A 23,361-nucleotide genomic window follows, 5' to 3' on the forward strand; every position below is an offset into this window, starting at 1 on the left:
CAGAGTATAACCGCCATGCCGGACTCGTTCGAATCATAAAATACGTATAACAATCCGCGGTATAATAATGACGTGGTATATTTGTACGAATGTGAGGAAAAGGACGTAAAATACAAGCGTGTTCATTATCAGGCCAGCGAAACTTTTCTAGCCTGAATTTTTTCGCGTGCGGGTATAAAAATAACTCAATTTTCAAACACCTCGCGAATTGGATTGAAATAAAAGTGGCTAGAGTAAGCAGATGTTTCGCAAGGCAATTCCGGCTCGGTGGGATGCAGCAAAGTATAAAGACGATATCAAAGGTGCGGTCTGGTATATCATGCATCTGCTGCAGCGGGTCTTATTCAAGTATTCCTTCGCGATGATGAAATAAACGCGATGCGGATAGCGGTGTGCATATTATTCAAAGGAAGCATTAAAAGTGTAGAATATGAAGGAAACTAAGGAGATATATCTGCGTGTAAAACCGGCGTCTTGACGGGGCTCGTCGAAACGAGAAAATGCAGAGAGACGCCTTCGCCCCGGGTTTTTAGTTATTCCAGTGAAACTGGCGGTGCAAGTGGGGAATAAATTTTCTACGAGAAAATTGATGACTCGATTTGAAATGTATCATATGTACGACTTACACGTATCACATGGCTTGTCGAACCGCACGCCCGTCTTATAATAATTTTATACAAGCGTTTTCAAATCCTGCAATGGCGCGATCGTTTATAACGATGAACTTCCTTGCATAACTCGCGCTTTGCAGGGTCGATTATCTTTGCTCGGTCAAATATCATCACGTGTTTGCTGAGAAGGGAGTAAATTCACGGCCGGATTCAGGGCGGGGTATATGAAAGGAGGGTGAAAATTGAGCACTGTGCCTACGCCGTTAAGAAATTTGCATGCATAAATTTGGTGAGAAAAAATCTACTCCTCTCATAATGGCTATTAATTGCGAAAGCGTAAGGCAAAGCTTCTACGAATTTATTAAAGAACCCCCGGGTCCAAGGTCGTCCGGTGACCCGAGTGCTCGACTCTTCCATCCACGAGCCGAGTATTTAACCCGAAATGAGGTGGGATCAAATTACCGGAATACATATATTTTGGGAAGGTAAGGCTGCAGCGGAGCGTGACTGCGAGGATTTCATCGGAGGAACGAGGAAGCGACCGTGGGAGGAAGAAGTTTATAAGAAATAAAAATTAACAAGGCTGCGGGCAAGAGTATGAGAAATATTTCCCAATTCCTTCGAAGGCCGAACCGCGCTCGGAGCTTTTTCATTACGGGGTTAATTGAAATTTAACGACTTTGATACCTGCAGCGAAATTTTCAAGAGAATTAATACAGCGCTCGTCGGGATTTCCCGATCCCCGAAAATCGCCGACGAATTCGTTTGCGTAACGGCTCTTTCGTCCGGATTCGGGAGATCTTTAATTATCAATAAATCGGCCTGGACGAGGGTATGAATAATTGTCCGAGACTCGATTGCGAACCCGACTGCCAGCCGGACATTCTTGTTCTGTCGCACAGTTGCGCCCCGTAACTCTTTGAGCTAAACGGTTTTAGCCACAGCGTGATTAATATTCGCCCAGCGAGGCTGCTGCTGCTATCAAGGACTTCACAAAGGGTCTGGTTCAAGGCACACGTATGCGGTACGGTCGAGGGGCTGACCGACCTAGGATAATCGGCAAATTCGCATACAAGTCCCGAAATCGCAGGTAAAAAAGTAAGAGAGAGAGAGAGAGAGAGAGAGAAAGAGAGGGAGAGGGGGATAAGGGGAGAGAGAGGCGGGGAACCGGGCATTGAAGATAACAATGACTTTTTACACGGTGCTAAAAAGATCCCGGTTTTCAAGCGACCCGTTTTAGCGTCACTTCACCTCTCTTTGTTTCACTTTTTAAGCCCTCTTGATGCCCCCCGTGGGTCGGCGGTTCCTTCAAATTTGCAATCGACAATGCCCTCGGAAAATTTCTCACCTTTCACCCCCGAATTCAACCCCGGAGCAAGCGGCAACCGATTCCCGACGGTTGAAAATTGTCTGCGCTAGTTGTTCGCTTTGCTCCGGTTTCTGCACTGCTACCAGATAGGGAATAAATGCTTCTGTGACAATATGCTGCGACACACGCACGAACACAAGCGTACAAGAGTGCGTGAGAACGTTGGTCTGTATCACCGGACAATTCGAAATCCCATGACAAATGCAACCCGCCGGTTTCACCGGCTTCGCCGGGCAAACAGCATATCTAATTTATAAACCATAGCCACGGACGTAGAGCCTGCCTATCTTTGGGCTGGCTGCTTGTTCGATCGGCGGAGTTTCAGAACAGTGCAAACTTTGATACGTTGTGGTGATGCAGGTCTAAATTAACTAAGTTTAGTTCGATTTCAGAATATTCATTCCACGGAACACGCCGGATATTATATTATAAGTAAGTATGTCTGCCTGCTTCGGACCGTTGGACTTGAAAATTTATTCCAACACGTTTTCAATTTATATGCAGTAGGAAAACAAAGAAATCTTGTCGCATTTCCTCAAAGTTCTGGTTATGCGATAACGGAGACAGGGAAATTCTTCGCTCAGATCACAGCGACATTCATAATCCCGTTCGAAGCTGCGAAAAGCGAACGACGAAATTGAGACAGGTGAAAAATTGTTCGGAATGAACGGTTCGATGACTCCGAATGTGAATTATGTTACGTACCAGTGAAATTTTCATTCAGCAGATCCTAAACTGATCGAAATATGGGATTCTCTACGTGTCAAAGCGTGCTTTCTATATTCTTATTTTTCGCGACTCTGAAGATAAAGATTTCCAATTTTTGTTTTCTCACATACTCTTCGAGTAGAATTTAACCGTGATTCTAAATTGGTCCAGGTCCGTCAACCTTACCGGTTCGGATCTTCAACGACTCGAGAATCCGCGGTCTCGGCTGTTTTCAGGCTGGTCTTACGAGTCGCGTTTTAACGAACCGCGAGATAATATCAAAAGCATAAACCGACAGGTGCTGTCCGTCGCAATTGCGTTCGGGTATGAATAATTTATCATCTTGACCGCGTTACGTTTCCACTTTTAGAATTATTTACGATAGTGCGTGTAGCGTTAACTTATCGCGAGCTCAAAATCGCTCTCTTCTTTATTCGTAATTTAACCATTATGTATCGTATTGAAACTAAGAAAAAATTACGAACGAACAGTGTCCAACGATTCCGCAGTGTCGATATTTTTCAGCTGCCTGCTTTTCGTCGCTCTTGTAAGTTCGCGATCGTGTATTCCGTAAGTGATTTTTGTAAAAAATCCGGGGTGAATGGACGCGAAGATTGCACCGACCAAGAATGGTTAATATTCCCGGGAAACATCGTGGCCTCTGAACCGCGGACTTGGGAAATCAATAAAAGAGTCACGCTTTCTGGTAACGAGTCGAGCCAATAACGAGAGAAGCACCGTAACTTCCGGTTTCCCCCTCCGAACTAAGTGAAAATCTATGAGAAATAAGATCCAGGCTTTGGTATTGAAAGATATAACGCGTGCTTTGTCAACGTGAAGTGAGGAAACGGTGAAAAGAATCTGGGATTGGATCAGCTTGCGAAATGACCAGAAAGGCAAATCGTTTGAGAGAATTTCAGACTCTGCGTTACGTAGAACTTGTAAAAGCAAACGAAGCCGCGTTGGTTCAGAGCTGGGGAAAGTAAAGGAAAAGAGAAATAAAAAATTTAAGAAAAAAAATGAAAAAGAAAAACGAACTTGGAATCACCCTTCCGGTGCTTTTTACCCTCAATTTCGACTGACGTCTCGCTGTATTACTTTTGCAATTTCCTCGATGTCACCGCGCGTATCGACAGAGGAATCAATATCAATGGCCGCGTTTCTATTTGATTGCTGGACTCCTCGCACGTGTCGGCCGCAGCCACCGTCTGGGGCTACGGTGATAATGGCGACGAAAAATCTATTAGCCATGACCGAGGTGACCGTGCATTCGGCAAACAACGGAGCTGCGAGAACACAGACGAGGATCGAGGGGCTGATCGCCAACCTGAACCGCAATTCCACCGACGCTTTCCGCCGAATCGATCATGCCATTAACTACTCTTTGACCGCCGTAAGTCCGCAGAATCAATTGGTTTTTACCCCGGAATCCGTCATGCGCAGCCGGCGATTCGAATGGTCCATTTATATATACAGTGTCCAAAATTTTACTGGTGAATAATTTGGCAGAGTGGTCGGTCAGGAATCAACACTTTTTCGCTTGTTTCGTCAGACGGTAGTCGCATATTTAGGATACGTCAAATTCGTACACTCGAAAGCTCTACGAAGATTTTCGTGAAAATGCAAGAAATTATAAACTACAGACAAGATTTCGAATTTTCATTTCAAATTACTTTCAAGTAGGTAAGTGAAATTCTAGCAGATATGTTCTACTCAATCCCATGAATTATTCCGTTGCGAACACTTTTCTCCGTCATCCCACCAGCGATGATATATTATTTTTCGATCATGTTAGTACCGATTTTGATAAAAACATCGCAATTTTCAATTTTCTATCGAAAAAAATCGATTCCAGTGAAAAATAGCTTTTACTCAGTAAGGCAAATATATATTCCGTCGTGATATCGAACAAATTGACTGGAATTCTAACCATTTCAAAGATATTTCGAAACGAAAACTCGATTCCTGAGCTACTGTTCACAATTTTGGTATTTTTATCTCTTGAATTTTCAATATGGATGAATTCTCAATGTTCGACCACTTCGTAATGTCGTCAACAACAAGGCATTGAATTTTGGTTTCGTCAAATTGATTCCAGACTTTCCTCACGACTTTCAGCCAATTTCATATCGCGTTCGAATTCACTGGCACCTTCACGCGTTAAAATTCTCTAGATCGAGGCGAGGATCGATCGCCTCGACGTCAGCGGCAGCGATTTGATTATAAACGAGTGCAGATCGCGGAGCACTTCGGTGGAGTCGATCGCAGCCGACATCCTGGTGAAGGCCAATTCCTGCGTCAGCGACACGGTCGAGTCAATCGGAAGACAATTGGACGAGACGTATTCCTTGATTGAATCAATACCGGCCAGGATTAACTCTGATCAGAACCTGGCAAGGACGCGCGTCGCTGAATACGAGAAGACCGAAATGGCGCTGCGGAACGCGATCGTGATCGCGCGTTGCGTTAATCAGGTAACGATTTGGCCGACAATGAGCGAAATCGCGAGGAAAAATTGGAGACAATGTTTATTGCTTCGGGCGAAATATTTATTTTGGCAGCATGCTGATTGGACGTGCTGCAAATATTTTCCAAAGAGGAAACGACACTTTTGCAACATATCGTACAATTGTATGTACGGTCTACGTTGATTTACATCCGACAATAGTGCCTGATTAAACATTCAGCGCTAATGATAATTCGGTTGGCTAATCGTAACAAGTTTATTAATAATAAATTGATTATCCAGAATATGCAATCAGCAGTAATCCAATATCGATAACCAATCGTTTGCTTGTATATTATCGAATAGGACCGATGTTTCCAAACGGTGTTTTGCAGGCCAAGGAGCGAATCCTATCCACCATTAAAGACGAACTTTTAACGATTTGCAAAACGACGCTCTGAATCAGCTGTCGAGTTGCGGCGTCAATTGAACCGCTTCATAGTTCGCAACAGGGACTAAAGTTGTCTACGATGAAACAAAGACCTGCGTTTTTAACTCACTGCAATCGATCTCAAGCATACGTTGAAAAATTTGTAACCGAGTCGATGCAGACGTTGTTAATCCTTCGATGTCACAATTTCATACATAAATTATTACAGTAATTAAAGAGATGACTGATGAAAGGGTGAAGATCTTATCCCAATTCTACACGCCAGTGAATAAGCTGTAGGGCAACCGGATTACGATACCACGTTTTTCATATCTACACCCTTCCGCATGTCAAGAAGAAACGCGGGCTGCATGGTTTTTGCAGAAAAAGGTCAAGGCGCGTTGTTGGGGATAAAGCGGTTCGTCGAGCTTAACCTTGGATTGATGATGACGATGATGATGATGATGGCGACGGTGGTGTCAGAGATCGCCGGGTCGCACTATGCGCCAAGATTTCGAATTTGGTGTGGTGGTTTGTTTTTTCTTTTGTTTTTTTACAACGCAAAAAGACCTCAATGGACTCGAAGAGCCTGCAACAAGCGTCGTTTGTTCGCAGTTTTCAATCGACAAACTCGCCGCGACTACCGAGCATGCAATTTCCTGTGAAAAATTTTGAAATACACGTTCTGTCTCCAGGGGCGAGTTTTCCTAGCCGTTCAAGTAACGCTGCACCATATCTCGGAAGAGGAATTGAATTTGTCGAGAAAGGAGGGTTGGCCGCGAAATGGCAGATACCGTTTGAAACGTCAATTTCGTCGAACTTTTGCGGCGAGACGTATCGTTTCTCAATTTTTATAATCGGTATATGAATTCCTTTCCCATGCAATTTGATTGAACCGAGTTCGCTCGGCTGCTCGCGAAATATGAGAATATATATTTTTCCCGTCAAAGTAAAACAAAATAGTATATGAGGAAAAAAAATACAAAAATATCGAAATCCTAAGAGGTTGTTCCTCGCGCATGGATACGCGTGCCTTTTACCGAGGAAAACGATACGAGGGATAGGAATGGATGGAAAATAAGGGGCCCCTCAAGACACGGGCACAAAGAAGTACACTTCGCCACTTTGTTGAATTCAATCGAACCCGGGACACTGACCCGTGTATCGATAAAATTTTAGAGGGAAAAAATGACAGCGGAAAAAATTACGCCTGCTGTGAGCTTTTTCACCGGAATTCAATTGTTTTCTCGTACGCGTAGAGCGCGAGAACTGTCGAGGGGATTGACCTGGATCCAAAGTTGTGTGAATAACGTTACGTTCAATTTAGTAGATTACGAGCTGCTGCTGCTTGCGGTGTTTCAAATTATAGCTAACTCAAGGGGTTAGATAATTGGATCCTGCTGCTCTCGCACTTCGGGAGGCAATATCGCATATGTTTGCATCGATGCACGAATGATAAACCATCACGCGTTTCTGTGCTTCTCGTGTTATACTTTAAAAGGCGATAAATTTGAGCCAAGGGAACACTTGGCTTGAGAAATTAGTTTCCAACCTCCTCGAGAATTATCGTAGAAAAAAGGAAGAGTGATGGAAAGGGAAGGAAAATATTGTGCGGCAATATTGTCGAGAAAGTTTGTAAGGTTTACCGAAGAAACGATTAGCTTCTACCTACGAGTACGTACCTAGGAAAGTTCGCGAGAACACGCGAGTGCGATATTTTAATTAAAATCAGGGATCTTAACGACCGTGTATCTATGCCGCGGCAATTCACTAGCGACGTCAAAGTAGATCATGGATGTACACCTCGCATAATTATGTAAGCCGATTTCCGTCTCGCTTTTTTTATCGCTCTGCGCGCGTTTGAAGTTCGAAAAGTTCTGCTGGCGCTTGGATGCAATTTTTCCCGATTGCTCGACTATCCTTTTCCCGGTTCATTGTTGTAATCGTATTTTACATTCTCGAACTTTTTCTTTCCTGCACAGCCCAACTCCAAATGGTCTGAAATATCGTACGCTTCAGATAACTTAAATGGATGATTTTTCGAACAAAGCTGAGCTCAGAGTTACGAGCTTGCGACTTCAGCACAGCTTGATATTGCTAAGACTGGAATATGCTACGATACTCGACATGAGAAAAGCTTTCGCTGGGACGTATTAAGTTTTTGTTTTGCCGTAATCCGACTTTGAAAAGTAACGCGACGGCTGAACTGAAGCCTGAATAATTATACTGGATATTTTCCGTGAAAGTAAGACCTACCGAAAATGATTTCGATCGCCAGTTGTCTGACAACGAAGGTAATCCGGAATTTAAGTTGTAATAAGATTACAACTTTTCGCCAAATAATTCGATATCCAAATGTTTTATTTTTCGAAAAGTGTAATGGTCGTACAATTGACGAACCGTAAAACTACTTATGTCAATTCAAGTTCTCAGTTCTCAGTTTCAGTAAAATGTCGACGTAGTGAAAGAATAATGTCGTTGAATAAAAGTAGTTCGACGGTGAAACGGGCAGGGTAAGTTTTTACGATACGGGATTAATTTTGTTTCCTTTAGTTTCCAAGTAATCGTGAATATATAGGGGAAGGTAGCTTTTCCCCAATTAATCCTCCGCGAACAGGCAGATTGGCGAAAGCTTTTACCTATCGCTAAATTCGCTAGATAACGAGAGCAAAAAAAAAAACAAACAAAAAAACAAAAAAATAAAAAAGAAAGAAAATGCAGGGAAAAAAGATGAAAGAAGATAAAAGAAGAGGGAAAAAGCCAAGTGATCCGAGAGAGATATCTCCCTCCAAAAAGCCCGTCAGTCCAACCATGATGGATGAAAAAAATAAACAAAAAAAAAAAAAGACACGCGTTTGAACGTTATTTCTGCAAGCAGATTTGACTGCACGTGGTAAAGGCTGAAGAAAAATTTGTACAACTCTACGTCAAATGGGCTCAATTTAAGACCGGATCGTATGCATGAATAATGAGCGTGTGTACCAAGTATCAGAGATATAAGTCAACGGTGCTCGTTCCGAATATCTCGCCATTTTTCACCCTGCTTTTTCCTCCTCCCACCGATATTCTCCTTCGGGTCTTCCACCAAGGTTCGATGATCCGATGATGAGGTGCTAGAGCACAATGCACAAGTTCGTTGCAAGGATTGCACAATGCGGACCTGGAGGCGTTCGCACAATACAAGGGAATCTAAACTGACGTAACGTACAACGTTGCTCGCGACAATAACGCATTATTAGTTCGTCGTCACGGAAACACGAGCGGCTCCTGCTAATTAAATGCCGATTCCATCGGTTGAATTAAAAAGTATCGACCCGGAATGCGAGCGTATTTCCAGCGCCGGCACTTCCGCTTTTCGCATCGAGTGCCGGGTGGGTTACAACCAATGAATGGTGAAATCGACCAACGACGTGTAGCGTGTACATCGTACCCAACCAGTCCCGAGTCCAACCCCGTCAGTCAATTTTCTTGATAAACCGGGAAACTGCCGAACCAAACTTTCTTTACCTCCTCAAAGAATACATTTCCCAAAAAGCCCCGTGATAAATATCCTCTCTTATATACTCCACGGCGTTCGTTGGAACGTGGTTTATCCGCAAATTGAATGGTTTCGCTATATCTTTCGGTCCGCGCGATAAAGGACCGGCCACTTTTGAATCCAGAACTCTCGTTCACTCTTAAACTTTTCAAATTTCCCTTGTGAAAACGTTGGAAACGCGGCGCGGCTTCGCCGTGTCGGACCGCGTGCCTGGTGGGAAAATTTTTCACCGGCATCAAAGCGAGTTACGAAGTTACCAAAATCACATTACATCCGGAAAAATTTTCCACAATTCATTACGCCCAGCATCGCGATGCCTGAGTTATCGAGCCAGAGGGTGCAGTAATCCACTCCTCTCTCGTGAATCAGGAATTATCGCAAAATCCGTAACGACCGTCGATCAGGATTATCGTTAATTCAGATCAGGCTCTCCTGCACCTTGTGCACGGCTTTACGTGAATACCCCGCACCAACGGAGGAGTGAATTTGCAGGCGCATTATTTAAATTCAGGAACCGTCGTTGTTCGCCGCCTTCGAATTGCCGCGTCGGTGGAAGCTTGGAATCAAGCTGAGTGAAAGCATTGATCTAAATCGACGACACCCAGTTCCCGCGCAATTTCACCGACGGATCGCAACAATCTCGCTTAGTCAGCGATTAACTGCAGTGTAATTCGGTTCCCAGGATTCGCAGACACGAAACAGCGTCTCCGTTGCAGCCAAAGCAATGCGCGTAGTATCGGCGATGCTTGTTCGCAGCGATGTCGCGACACGCCGGAACGATTGCTTCGCCTGGCTACAGCCTGCGGGACATCGGTCGGTTATTTATTAGCTCCGAGGGAAGATGGGCTGTTACCGCAGAGCAGGTACATCTCGCGCCCCGGGAATCGGCCCGTTCGCTTTGTAACTCCCAATCCCAGATTGCTAATTGCAGTTTCTGGCGAACATGTTACGCAGGTTGGTACCGGGGTTGGGGTGTTATGCTAACAATGTTCAAAGGTTCAACGTTCACCAGCGATTCGCTTCTCACCGAATACGTGTTTCGATAAATTTTTCTTTCACGCCTGACGTACCAGTAACGCACGCGACGTATCGCGCCGTTTTTCATCGGAGTTAAAAAACTGTACGCACGTTACGCGGTAACGGATCTGTCAACACGGCCCGAGAAAAATTGGCAGTTATTAAGAAGCTTTGGTTCACGCTAGCTTTCTGCCATTGAGAATATTTAGCAGTAGGAAAAGCTGCTTTTATTGTCATGCGGTCACGTTTTTTGTCTTTTTTTCACGCTCGAACAGAAGCGAAATATAAACCTGCGCGAGTTCCCGCTGACAAATGCAAAGTGTCTAGTCTACTGCTTGGGGATGTACTTTTGAAAATGAATGGCTCTCACCTTTTGTCTGTCCTTCATGGAACCGCGTCCCAAAACAGCCATTTTACACATCGTGTCTTCCTGTAGTCGCTTCAGAGAATTGCCCTTAGGTCCCAGGAGTTTTCCAACGAAGTTGAACTGCAACAGACGTAATCATAAGAATTATGGCGTAACTTGATTTTTTTTTTTTTTTTACTTTTCCTCGTATACTGTACGGCACAATTTCTAGTCATGTAACTATAAACTAACCCGTTTTCCCTTGAACACAATGCGGCACAGTTGTAATTTAAAAACCTCGTTCGCTCACGGGTTCGATTAAAACTTATGATTGAGCAAGGTAACCGCAATTATTCCCAGATCCGTCCGCCACTTTTCGCTGAATTGATGTCAAGCCCATAAAAGTATAGTTAGCTGACATCAAAATATAGTAGTTTAATTATACTAGAAACAAGCCAGAAGAACAGTTTTTCCGTGATAGTTTTCATCACTATGTAAAATCCCAAAACAAAATCATCATGCAAAGGTCAAATGAAAACTCCGAAACTGATAAGACTTCATAGCCAAACGCAAAGAATCGAGAGAAAAGGGGAATAAAAAAAAAAGCATTCTGAAAACCAAAAAATTTATAATATCTGTTTAAAATAAGCATAATCGTTTATTTAGAAAAAGCAACGAAGAGGTAAAAGTATGGAAGTTCAAATTAAACGGGACATGGCAGTTTTTCATGCTCATCATTTGGTTGTGAAAATATCAAGTTTCAGATTTTTTCATCGAGCCGTTTCCGAGATCATTGCGGGAGTTTTTCGGACAAATCGAAAAACCGATAGACCAACATTTTTCTAAAAACCTGTTCTTCAGTTTCCATAGGTTCGAAAACGTAAAGATTCGTTGTAAATTATCTTAAAACGTGGCCAGGGTTTTGCAACGAGACACGCACCGCTGATTAGAGAACTGAACCAGTTCCAAAATTCCGCGTCTTCGCATCCACAGAGCAAATGTAACCCAAGGAGTTAATCATTCCTCTTCAAACAATGTTTCGACACAAAAGTCAAGCTCGTATTAATTAAGGGAGTTTTTCAATTACGATCCTCAGATTTCCCTTAACTCGCATAAACCCTGACACCATAAGTTCCTGAAAGATGCACGAGCAGCTTCAATATTTTCCTTAGAATTCTGTTCTGGAAGAGCATACGGTGTACGCAGGTGTAATATAATAATACTCGCGCAATTCGCGTAACATACGAGTATCTAGTTATACACGTGAGTAAAATCCTGCAGGCAAACTTTCCCAAGAGTAACTTGAGCCACAAATCAGCAGCGGCGCTGCCAAGGCGTTTCTGTATGACACATCGCGTAATGCTTAAAGCACAGTACCTGCCACGGGGCAGCTCTAATTAAACGGATCTGCGCTTCCGTTCCGGTCTCTCGGTGCCCTGCATCTCGGCTTCTAACACTCGTACATGTAGCTGCAATGGCACAACGGCCGGTGCCGCCAGACGGTGACCTCTGCATCTGAGGTGGAGTAATACGATATACTTAAAGCCCTTTCCGGAGTAGGCATGCCGGCCGTAAAGGCCGGGCGATATAGGCAAGATGGTGCAGACTATCGCGAACTTTGTTTTAATCAAGGTGTAATATTATATTTTCATTGTCCAAGGGGTTCGATCGCCGGAGGTTTCTGCCGACCCTTCCTCCCAAAGTTTGTCTAATTCCCGAAGAGGGTGGAACCAACAACCCGACTCGCTTTACGAGATCACGGTTATCTAAACTCCGCGCCGATTTCGAGGATCCACGTCGAAGTCGTGATTTTGGTTCGACGATTCGGGTGATTAGCCGGGTGTAATAAGCTGGTATTTTCTTAATGTCGAATTAAAACGCTAAAAGTGCGGAATTACGTTGCACAATCAGGATCCTTTGATCGAGCTTAAATTTCATCCCGAGCCGTGGAAATTGGGTCGTTCGCCCACGCGGCGCAATCATTTGCATATTCCGTCTCTGAGATTAATCGAGCTCGAAGCTTGCGCTGCCCGTTCACGCGACAGTTGATCGACCACGAGCATGAGTTTCGCCGGAATAGATCAAATTAGGCCAAATCCAGTCGCCTGAAAACTTCTCTCCGCAAGACGGGGAGGTTTTCGAACCCTGGCACACAAAATCATGACTTTTTCAGTGATTCCGGCTTCGGATCGAAAAAGACCGCCTTCGGGGAAGGTGAAAAATTGTTTTCTCGCGCAGGGTGTATAACCTTGTTTTGATCGTGATTTTATACACCGTTGCGTTAAATATCCGCGGATAGCGCCAGGCAATCTTCTCCGTCGTAGAAACCCAGCCTAGGATAAAGTGACATTCAGGCTCATCTTTACGAGAGGAGATTGCATAATGGGCTCGCTAATAAGCAGCTGATACACAGCGGCGGTTCTGCCACGTCAGCTTTTGCTCCTGGCTATGCAAATAATCGATGAAAGACGAGGAAAAACTGGCACCCTTGCAGAAGAAGTTATTATTTGTTTTCTTTCTTCTTAAAAAACCGGGCTTTGGTAGGAAGGTACATTTTATTTTTTTCTCTACATTTTCAAAGTTGCAGAATTTCTGCGGTCTCCATTTTCGCACTTTACTTATTGTAACCGGTTAAACAAAAAATTAACTTCCAGAAATTAACATTTATGGTTAGTTACAGGATTTATACATAAGTATGTATCAGATTTCACTTCTCACATCACATGCATCGCTCTAATTATATTATCTCCATAAAATATACAGTCAATTATTAACAACACCCCAGCATTTGTCTATTTACTCCTTTAAGTTTTGAGTACGACAAACTATCCGAGTCACCGTCGGCATCTGCCTCGGATGAAATTAAGTCTGTGAATTATTGTTTTCGGTCTATGACTTAACAGCCTGTTCATTTTTATGACCACACTACAACGGAAGTCCATCTAAGCCAGGCTATTATGATCGGGCGATTAGGCATGTTAACACCTGTTTTTTCGAATAACCTCAAAGAAACTCATCGTCTTGTTCCAACCTCTCACAGTATAGCGTAGGAGCGACAAGTCGTTCAATTAAAATTATCCCACATGCATAGAATCAAGTAATGCAATCAATCAACCAAATTACCCTGCAAAATAATAAAATTAAAAAACACGAGTATAAATTAGCCAGAGATGTGTATCAGACATCGCCATTGCTTTATTCGGTGATTGACACCTTGAAGAATCCCTCAGCGCACGATTTATGCGACCGAAACTCCCAAATCAGTTTGATATGCCATTGAATTTAACATAACACGCAGTGTTCGATTTTGGTTGGACGAACTGGAATGTTTCGACCGTATCAACAGTTGTGGATATCAGATAACGTTTGCGTCAAATAAACGTCGAGTAGGTAACTAGGCCAGAATACACGACCATTTGTTCGTTTATTATACAATATAATATATATTTGAGCATGTATTTATTTGGATGAACATGAATTTCCTCCCGGTTGAATAAACCGTATCGATTACGCTACTCAATGCAAATTACGCCAACTATTAATGTACGTTGTTATAAATACGACTAGATAAATACCTTTGACGTAATCCGTTATTCAGGACTCGAACGATCGTTTGAATATTAATCAGTTAGTTAGAATGGCAGGTACGTTATAATTTAAAGGGAACCGATTCGGTTCGCAGGATAACCGCGGAATGATGCGAGATACAAACGTTGATTATTGAGGGATGCAGCTGTTTGTCGTCTGGGGGATATTCGGTAATAAGTCATGGTCCGTACAACATCTGGTATAACTGTTTCACTACATCTACTACAATTTATTATTCGCGCGTACGAACGGGTGAAAAGAGCTGAGCTATCGGATCCGTCCGCTACACGGTGTAACAAACTGAACAACCTTTCGTTCCTCTTTCAAAGCGGGTAAAACAGATACGTGGTAGGTTGAATTCCGAAGAGTATATATCTCCCTCCGAGACTGATAACGGAATTTGTTTCCTCTCTGCAGCTCGGTCCTTTTTCAACCATCGACCCGCATGAAATCATCTCTGTGAGTTCTGCTCGCCCCAAAGGCCGCACCAACTTCTAGATTTTAGCACCTATCTGTAGGTCGACCATGACTGCGCGACACCAGAAGTAGCTAAACGTGTCTCCGGACGTGACTCGATCAGGATATTTTACCTTCACGGTAAATCGGAGGCAGAGAGTCGCCCGGCTTGGCGAGGTTCCATAGGCAACTAAGTAAAACATGCAGGGTGTGAGAAGGCAGTTCCTGGAGGAAGGCGTTAATGGGCGGAAGGTGTATGGTAGTTGGTACCTATAACGCTGGGCTTTCCAGGAATTCTCAGTGTCGCAGAAGCGTGCCGATAGGTCTCTTTACCGTAAAACTTTACGCTGCATGTATGTACTTTGTCTGGAAATAACGATGGACACGGGCTGCAGTCAGGGCTTATGGCACACATTCGATAAAGTGTAATGCCTGTGAACAGAACGAACCCGTTAAAGAACCCTCGTTAAGCTCTGCTAAATTACTATTCGCCTGTAACGGTCACGGAGTCCAAGTTTTTTGCAAACATCTTTCACGTCTCAAATTGTACGAGCCTTCCACTAAGCTCACCCCTCGTTACATCAAATTTTGTTTTCCAAATACACAACAAGGTGAAGTTTGAAGGTGGTTCTCAATTTTGACAGGCTGCATGTGCACAAACTTCAAATCTTCTACGGGTAGTTGGCCGAGGGTCGTTATTGAAAACCAGGTGCTCACTTCGCTGAACTGGAGCATAGCTCACGTGCTGTTCATACTACATGGTGTAGGCCGTTACACTGCAAATTATTTTCTCCGCAGTACCGTCTACTCGTTGATACATTCAAGCTCGTTAATCACCTCTCCGTATCCTTCCGCAACAATTAGCCGACGATTTTTACTGGTGGATACTCATCGAGGTCTGCTTGAATCGTTGTTGTATATTTCGTGTTGGACATTCAAACGGAGATAATCCAGGAAGCCTGACACTGTCCATGAACCAACATCATGGCCTCGTAAAGAGATCTTCCCAACAGCACCTTCAGAGCGACTGTAATACTAGCAATAATTCACAGCGTCAGCGGTAGTAACAGCACATTTGACATTTAGCCTTTCTAAAGCGGTGGCAAGACCAGTCCACTACAGGATACTCGAAATATATTTAGAGTTTTGGTTTTTCAAGGTTCTTACAGTTGTTTGTCCGGCCTTGAATCACAAGCGCACAGACCTTGAAGTCGCTTTTACGAGATTAATTTAAAATAACAAGAAAGCAATCACGTTCTCTGCTAGTATTCAATAAAATCGAAACCGAATGAATGAGAAAAGGAACGTACGTGCATGGAATGACTGGTGCGAATAATGGCGAGTGTAGGAAGTTGAGTTACGACATACACGAGTATTTTTTCCGTAAGTACTACATTGAAATTGCTTGAAGTGTACAGTACACGTAACAGTTTGAGATGCAGAAATGTGCAGTGTTTCCGCGAGACTTTTAATTGCTTTAACTTCAGGCAGCGTAGTTAGAGTGTAGGACCATAATTAAGCAGCTTCAACCCCTCTCCATGCATGATTAACGGCTCAGAAGTGCAAGAAGACTCGTTGTTGGCACTCGGTAGTTTCGAGGTAAGCGCGTTGCTGCATAGCGATTCTTGTTCTTATTCTCGCGTGCCAGTGTATAGTCAGTTCGGAAGTGCATTTCCTTCAACCCTCCAGCGCTGGTTTATGGGGTTTAGATCCACCTTCCATCACACCCTGCACATTCTTTCGTCAGGGTGATACCGCACCGCTGCAAACGGCGAGGATAGGGAATGCCATGCTTCGATAAGCACCTTTTCTTGAGATCGCCATAAAAGCCTGGCACTCGAACCCACTGAATTATTCCTCTGGGTTTCCGAATGTCAATTTTCTTGTAAAACCCACGATATTGAACAACGCCAGGAACTCCGAGGATAATCCGCGTATCTTGGTTGGCCGTGAGTTCCAGTTTTCATTCGTCGAATCGTCAAATACAACTTTCACAATTCCATGGTGCACGGGCACTTCTAGAAGATACCTGGCATACGGTGGCATGGCTGTGCTGTACATTCGTCTTTGGCGTATTTGGAAACATTCTGATGCGGAAAGGATCTCTGCTGCTTCGAAGAATAGAATTTGCGGTCTGCTTCTTGGAGCGAGAAAAGTGATAACAAAGTGCCGACAGACGGTTACTCAGGAAATTTAAATTCAAACCACCGCAAATTGGGTAAGCAGCAGGCGCGCCTTCAACAAACTGACACAGCCCTCGTTGCTTCTTGTTTCAACTGACGAGACGTACTACATGACGTTCCAATTCACTTTGCCTTCTCGACCGTTAATCTGTAACAACCAACTTCGAGAACCGTAACTGATGGACAACGCTATAGTCATAGATTTGATAATTCGACGATGGTACGGTTTCTAAAGCCACAAATTCTCGTCTTTGTACACTTTGAATTGTGATGTATGAAAACGGAGTTCACTCATATTTACCGTTCCCAAACACGACAAGAAGGAAATCAAAATGGCTACACTGCACTTTGTCAAGCCTCCCTCTCGCTCTCCCTCCCTTTAGGAATGGAATCGCGAAAACAAACGAAGAATAAATGGCGCCCATGTATTTTGCTTTCGCGCAAACAATGCAATATCTCTACGAAAGTACGGTTGACTCGAAATTCGCTTCCAAAATGACCTCGTGTGCAGCCAGGTCCAGTTATCGCGGGTGCATCGTGACCGAGTGGCACACTTTTGGCGATAATATATCCCGCGAGATCCGTAGAAGCAAATGATTTCTCCCTTTACCGTGGTTACGAGGGCGGGGGAGTCGCACGGCGAACGGATCCCCCAGGACTTGTGCCGCCAGAAGCAAACGGAATGGGTTGGTGTATCTGAATTTTGAATGCAAGCGATCCATCCCCGTCAAACCCATATCAGTTGCTTCCTCAAAGGGTCGATATATTCGCGGAGCAACACCGCGGTGCCACCCCTTCCTCCCCCTCAAGCATACATCCTTTTGCTTCTATTGCCTCAGTTGTAGTCCCCCGGAGACTCGGGTAAATTTTCACTCTCGAAATGCATAAGTATCGCACGACGAAGAGGGTTGTTGTCCAATCACAAGCCTCGTCGAAGTCGTCGCTAAGCTTACATTGGGATCTGACGATCCTGAAATGAGATAATTTATGCGGCAAGTCGGAATGAGGCTGAAGAATGAGACTCTAATGGAATTGCTTCCAACTCTCGACTCTCAGTACCGATAGGAATGCTGAGTTTTCTACGACTCGAGCCTGATCAAAGAGAACGAAGGCGAGTGGCCTCTGATCTTCGGCACTCCCGGAATGTGGTATGAACAAAGACTCGCCGTGGTGCGAGTCGATTACGGAGTGATTCAAAAAGTTTTATTTGCCACGGCACGTTTGCCATGCGAAAGTGAAAACGTGAATCGGAATGCATCAAGTTGAGTTCAGCTAAATATCTCGTTACTATCGGCTCCGAGACGTCTTAGACACCAACTCTTTGAAATCAGAGGAATTTCTTCAAGTTGACGCGTTTTATTTCTGAAAGGGGAACTAACGGACAACCTGAATCCCTCAGAGCCCGACAATGGGGATACCTATTAAGGATAGTGATAGAACTGTTTGAACACCCGGAGATTTGAACAAGCTGCATTCGAGCATTAAACTGTTCCTGAATAACGTAAAAAGTTTTCACTGGACACGGGTGAGATTAACTGTATATTGTATATAAGTGTATCGAGAGAGCGCGAGAGAATGGAATAGAATACACATATATATATAGATATAATAATGTCCAGGTAGGTTGGACAGCAGGTGGAGCAGATACACGTAGAACGAAGAGTAAAATGCGCAGAGGAAAAAAGAAATGATGATAGAGAAAACAAGTACAATATAAGTAGTAACAAAGAAATTGTCTTATGCATAAAATAAAAATAAAATAAATAGAGAGAGAGAGAGAGAGAGGGAGGGAGGGAGAAAGATTCGAATCAGCAAACAACTCGTGCCAAGTTTACCAGAAGTTCCATGACCCTCTGATATTGTTGTACCGTAACTGGATTGAGCATTTTGAGAAAATTTGATTTATCGACAGTGGGAAGTTAGGCGATTGGATTTATGTGTTCTTCAATCTCTCGAAATTCAATTTAACCGTTCAAAATTTCGTCGCCAAAGTGACGCTCCTCGTCCTGTCGTACCCGGAAACAAGGATGATTCGAGCTCTCTTAATCTTGACGGAACCATGGCCCTCCTCCCTTGAGACCAGCAGCCTTCGACCCCCGTTAGACTCGGCGCGGAGCCTGAGTGTCGCGCTAAGGAACCGCGGCTCTATCGCCACTTAACGAGCCGGATAATGCGTCGCCCTGTTTAACGGAGGCGTCAAACGACCCCGCAAATTCCCTGGGAAATCTAAGTGATATTCGGTTAGGGAGAGACCGTATAAACGGACCAATCTGTCTCGGTACCTTACACGCTTCCGGTGGGAGCCGCCGGCACTCTTTGCCTTCGGTAAATTGCCGCCTCATCGCTGCTTCGAGAAAATCGCAGGTACTGAAATGCAGAGACAGGGAGATGGTCTGGTTGTCGTGGAGTTGAAAATCGTGCGACTGGAACTAAGTTGGCGATGTGTTTTCTTGCCGATTACACAGAGGTGAATCAACTTTCAACGACCATAAAGACGTGGGCTGAGCATCACGCCGATTTCTAGCTCAGCTCGTTCCTCCTCTACACCATCCATCCGACAGCGGGCATTACTATTCGCCCAATTTTCCTCGCCGTAGTGTTTTCCCGAGACCGGGCGAAGCTATTACCACCGAAGGTCTGACCATGATGCCCGCGAGGTTGGAGAAGACGGATTGATCCATCCCCTCAGTGTCTGGTTCTCTCTCTGTCTCTCTCTCTCGCACTCCCGTTCCGACTATCCGCACTCTCTACCCTTCCGTACCGGTAGTTGCGCTCATTCCTCTCAGTCTACTTCGGGAATGCCTCCCAGACCAAGTTGCTCGACGCCAAGGGGCTGACCCGGCAACTCGCATCTTAATTAACTCATTCTTATTTGTTGCACAGTGCGGGAAGCGACCCACTCCGGCTCTTTACCTCCTGCCATGAGCTGGTTTCATCTCAAAGCCTGACTCCGCGTCCTATCCAACTGGTTTCCTTTTTTTTCTCTTCTTTTGCTTCACTCCACGACCTTAATCAACTACGCTCCCGTTATGACTGCGTTAACAAACAAACTAACAGAGATAATTGAATTCAGAATAACTCAAAGGGAAACCGTGGAACATCGCTCGAGCCATTTTATTGCGACAACTGCATTACGAAACTTTCAAATTATTCAAGAACTTCACTTTTTCAACTTTTTCAACGGTCTGCGTCTTTTCTATTCTTTCAGAGTCACGCGTTTCAAGAGTGAAACTTTGACCATCGGCAAATGTGGGGCTTATAATTTACTTACAATTTACTTTCCAATGACAAGAAACAAAGATAATACAGAATTATAATACGAAATTAAGTTCAACCGAACTTCACTTCTCATCCATTCGCGTTCTTGTAGCGCATACTTGTTCTTCGACGTGAGAAAAGATATTCCAAACTCGTAACCTTATACCTAACCATTTACCAGGTTGAAAGTTGGCGCCTTTGGTAAAAGGTCCGGAGTAACGGGTTGCCTTATCCAAAAGTGGTCACAACTTGGTTATCCTCTGTCTTTAGTTCAGCTGGCTTCCGGCGATACCGTTTAGTATGCAAATAATATTAGCAGAACCATGTCGAAAAACCAAGCATGATCTTTAACCTACCGACGTATTATTCAAGAGCTAAAGGGGTGCAACACTTATTGGAAATTATGTTACTCGACTTCTTTCAGACATCGATACTTCGATAACTTGGCCCCGTTTATGAAGTTCCTGAGTTTACAATTATCGGAAAAGGGTCTCCAGAAATTACTTTTAATCGTAAGACAAAAGTTCGTGGTTCTCAAAAATAGCAAAAAGATAACGAACGCTAATTCCATTAACGAGTATAAAACTTACGAAGATTTGAACTCAGCAAAAAACGATTTGAAAGAAAATTTGAAAGGTTCAAAGGTACTTCATTGAAAGAGAAAAAGATTAACCAAACAATTCGAAAAAGAATTCAAGGGGATCGCAAACGTACCAAGACTCCAATGAACAGTCTTAATAATTCAACTCGTGAGTACGGCGTACTTAACGAATCGATGAAACGTCTTAAAAATCGATCAGTAGTCTCCAAGCAATATAATAGGTGTACAGCTGCGTTTGTGGTTAGTCGAGCCGGATAATAAGTAGCCTTAGCTCTGCTCATCACGTTGTATACAAATGGCCTACATGCTTATAAGCACGTGAACGCTTATGTCTGCCGAAGCGAAAGAGCCGGCATCGAAATACCGAGCCGTTGACGCCAGTTTATACCGTATCTCTGCTCTCCGCGTTGGAATTGATTGATCGTAGAGAGTGGTTTGCCCGACCGCGTGGTGTAGGATCCGCATATGTTTCGAGAAATAACCCGGAGTAGAATTCATGAGATCCATTTCATTAGAAGATTGCTTTCGGGGAGCGTAGTTTGGTTCGTTTAACACGTGCGCCATTCCTACACCGCTCTTCGACGTTGCGAGGGACCGATTTTCCCTTCCTCAAGTACGCCGGGAGAGTATTCGAAGCAAATTACATAGTTAACGACAGCGGCAGCGATTCGGAGTGATTTTGGTTCGACGAATTCTCGTGTAATAAATATTTACAGATCAAATGAAGCAAATGAAACAGCCAGGCGCGGAACCGCCGTAAGATGAGAATTGGGACGAGGAACGAAACTCACCTTTGGATGATCCCTGACGGGGACTTGAACTCTGACTGAAACTTTAATTGGCTTGTCCCTTGTGATGTCCACCATCCTTCTCTCGCCCCCTTCACCGCCCCCGCCGCCCCCGCCGCGAACGCCGCCCCTGCCGCCTCCGTTGGAGTCTGTAACAAAGTGAAAAAGAAATCAATCGATGCTTAATAAATCGAGGAACGGGCGTCGTAGGAGGGCAATCGGAGGTTTCGTATTGCGAAACCTTCGGTGAAGTAACAATTATGAGGATTTACCGATGAAGTTGCCGAGCCAAAGTATCGTTACGAAAATCTGTGAACTTTGGATATCTGCCAAAATCAGTCAACGCTACGCCCATATTTAACCCGACAATAACACGCCTTGGTAGAAGTTTTTCCCCGCGCAATCTTTCAATCGGCACCAATTGTGTAAATATATATACGGTACCTACTTATTATATACGAAGTTACGGAAATTTTCACTTTCTTGAATAACCCCCAGCGGCGCAATATTGGGTGAAAGAAACGAACAAATCACGCAACTTTCTTTCGAGTCTTGAATATTGAATCGAAAAAGTTTTTAATCGTTAACCTTTCCGCGCAACAACAAAATCCACTCGAGAGATTCATCGCCCCGAGTTTACAAATTCTGCGTATAATTGCAGCAGTCACGGTCGGTTTCCTTGCATGGTATTTCAGTCTTGCCGCTTCAAAAGGGCAAATTCGTTGTAACACGCAAGCCGCAAGCTCCGATCCACGGTCGAGAGTTTTACACGACGGAAAAAGTTTCGCCTCTTCAAGAGGAGGTTGTGCATCTTCGAGAGATCGGCTTAGTTGGATATCTAATCAATTTCCAGAGCGGTAAAGCGATTTGAATGAACCGGTGTTTCACGGATAATGTATTACCATATCAAAATGAGCTTTTTTTTGTATTCACAATGACGCACTTCCTATTTTCCGTGCCAGTAGCTACTCGCCTTAAAGGTCTCTCGTGCTCGGTACAAGCCTATACTTTCTAACCTTTCCTTGACATTTCACGATTCAAGGAGAACAAGATGCGAGTATACTATACGAATATTCGTGAGCTTGCATCAATTCAAGCCCTCTTCCGACGAACTGCATAAGCAGAGCAGGTAGGCGATTTTTTGTGTCCGCAAGCTGCGGTACGCGGTGCAAGGTACTCTCGAGTGAAATGCCAACTTCGCTGAAGATTCATGGCATGTTGAGTACTTTGGAAAAGTTAAAACGGCAAAGTTTCAAACGAGCACGATAAACATGCAACTCTCCCACCTTACAGCGCCAGCTTGTATCGAAGCACTTAATATGCATATAACATTCTGCTCTGGTTTAAAACGTATACGAACAAAAGACAATGTTAAAGGTGAAGTAAAAAATGAGCTTGAGGAAATAAACAAAACAGAAATATAAAACAGCATATACATGTGTGTGTGTGTGTGTGTGAAACGTGGAATAAAATAAACGAGATAATAAACCCAAGATATTCTCTGAATTATATTGTCATGCGATGAAAGCAGAGAACTTCTGGTTATTACTCGTGGACGGTCCATATAATAACACGTCGTTATATCACCGTTGAAAAAAATAAATCGCCACCATTTACAACCCTCAGAATTTTTCACGTCTGGAGTTCGTTAAAATACGTCGTTACGAAACTTATTTGCACGTCAGCGTAAAACTTATTGTGCATTGAAATTCCTCGTAATAACGACGGAATCCGAATGAAAATGTTGACGCCTTACATCGGTAGCAAAGTGCAGTATTTTAAATGCGAACAAGAGGAATATCCCTTGCTGTGAAATATGACTCGTAGACATTCACACGAGAATTCTCCCTCGCTCAGGCAGGAAGTGAAGATTGCCCGTGAGTTTCTCAGCCTCCTACGTCTTATCAACGATTTTTCGGCTCTTCCGGCTCGTCAAAAGGACTCGACGTCGGCGCGGACATTTATTGGACAGAATAAGACAAATGCGTTTGGCCACCGGATACGTTGTGCGGAGTGGATATA

At 43.9% G+C, this 23,361-nt stretch overlaps 1 protein-coding gene across 6 annotated transcripts in view; it reads right to left on the bottom strand.

Moving 5' to 3' along the window:
- LOC124177458 (KH domain-containing, RNA-binding, signal transduction-associated protein 2-like) overlaps positions 1–23,361 on the bottom strand; it is a 124,477-nt gene that overhangs the window by 47,946 nt on the left and 53,170 nt on the right. For all 6 annotated transcript variants that reach the window (XM_046559838.1, XM_046559835.1, XM_046559833.1 and 3 more), the window contains exons 2-3: positions 21,343–21,488; positions 10,490–10,606 (exon numbers count right to left, since the gene is read on the bottom strand). In XM_046559838.1, coding sequence (XP_046415794.1) covers positions 10,490–10,606; positions 21,343–21,488 — 263 coding nt within the window. The remainder of the gene's footprint in view (positions 1–10,489; positions 10,607–21,342; positions 21,489–23,361) is intronic.

Source organism: Neodiprion fabricii, chromosome 3, assembly GCF_021155785.1.
Source record: "Neodiprion fabricii isolate iyNeoFabr1 chromosome 3, iyNeoFabr1.1, whole genome shotgun sequence".
Taxonomy (NCBI): domain Eukaryota; kingdom Metazoa; phylum Arthropoda; class Insecta; order Hymenoptera; family Diprionidae; genus Neodiprion; species Neodiprion fabricii.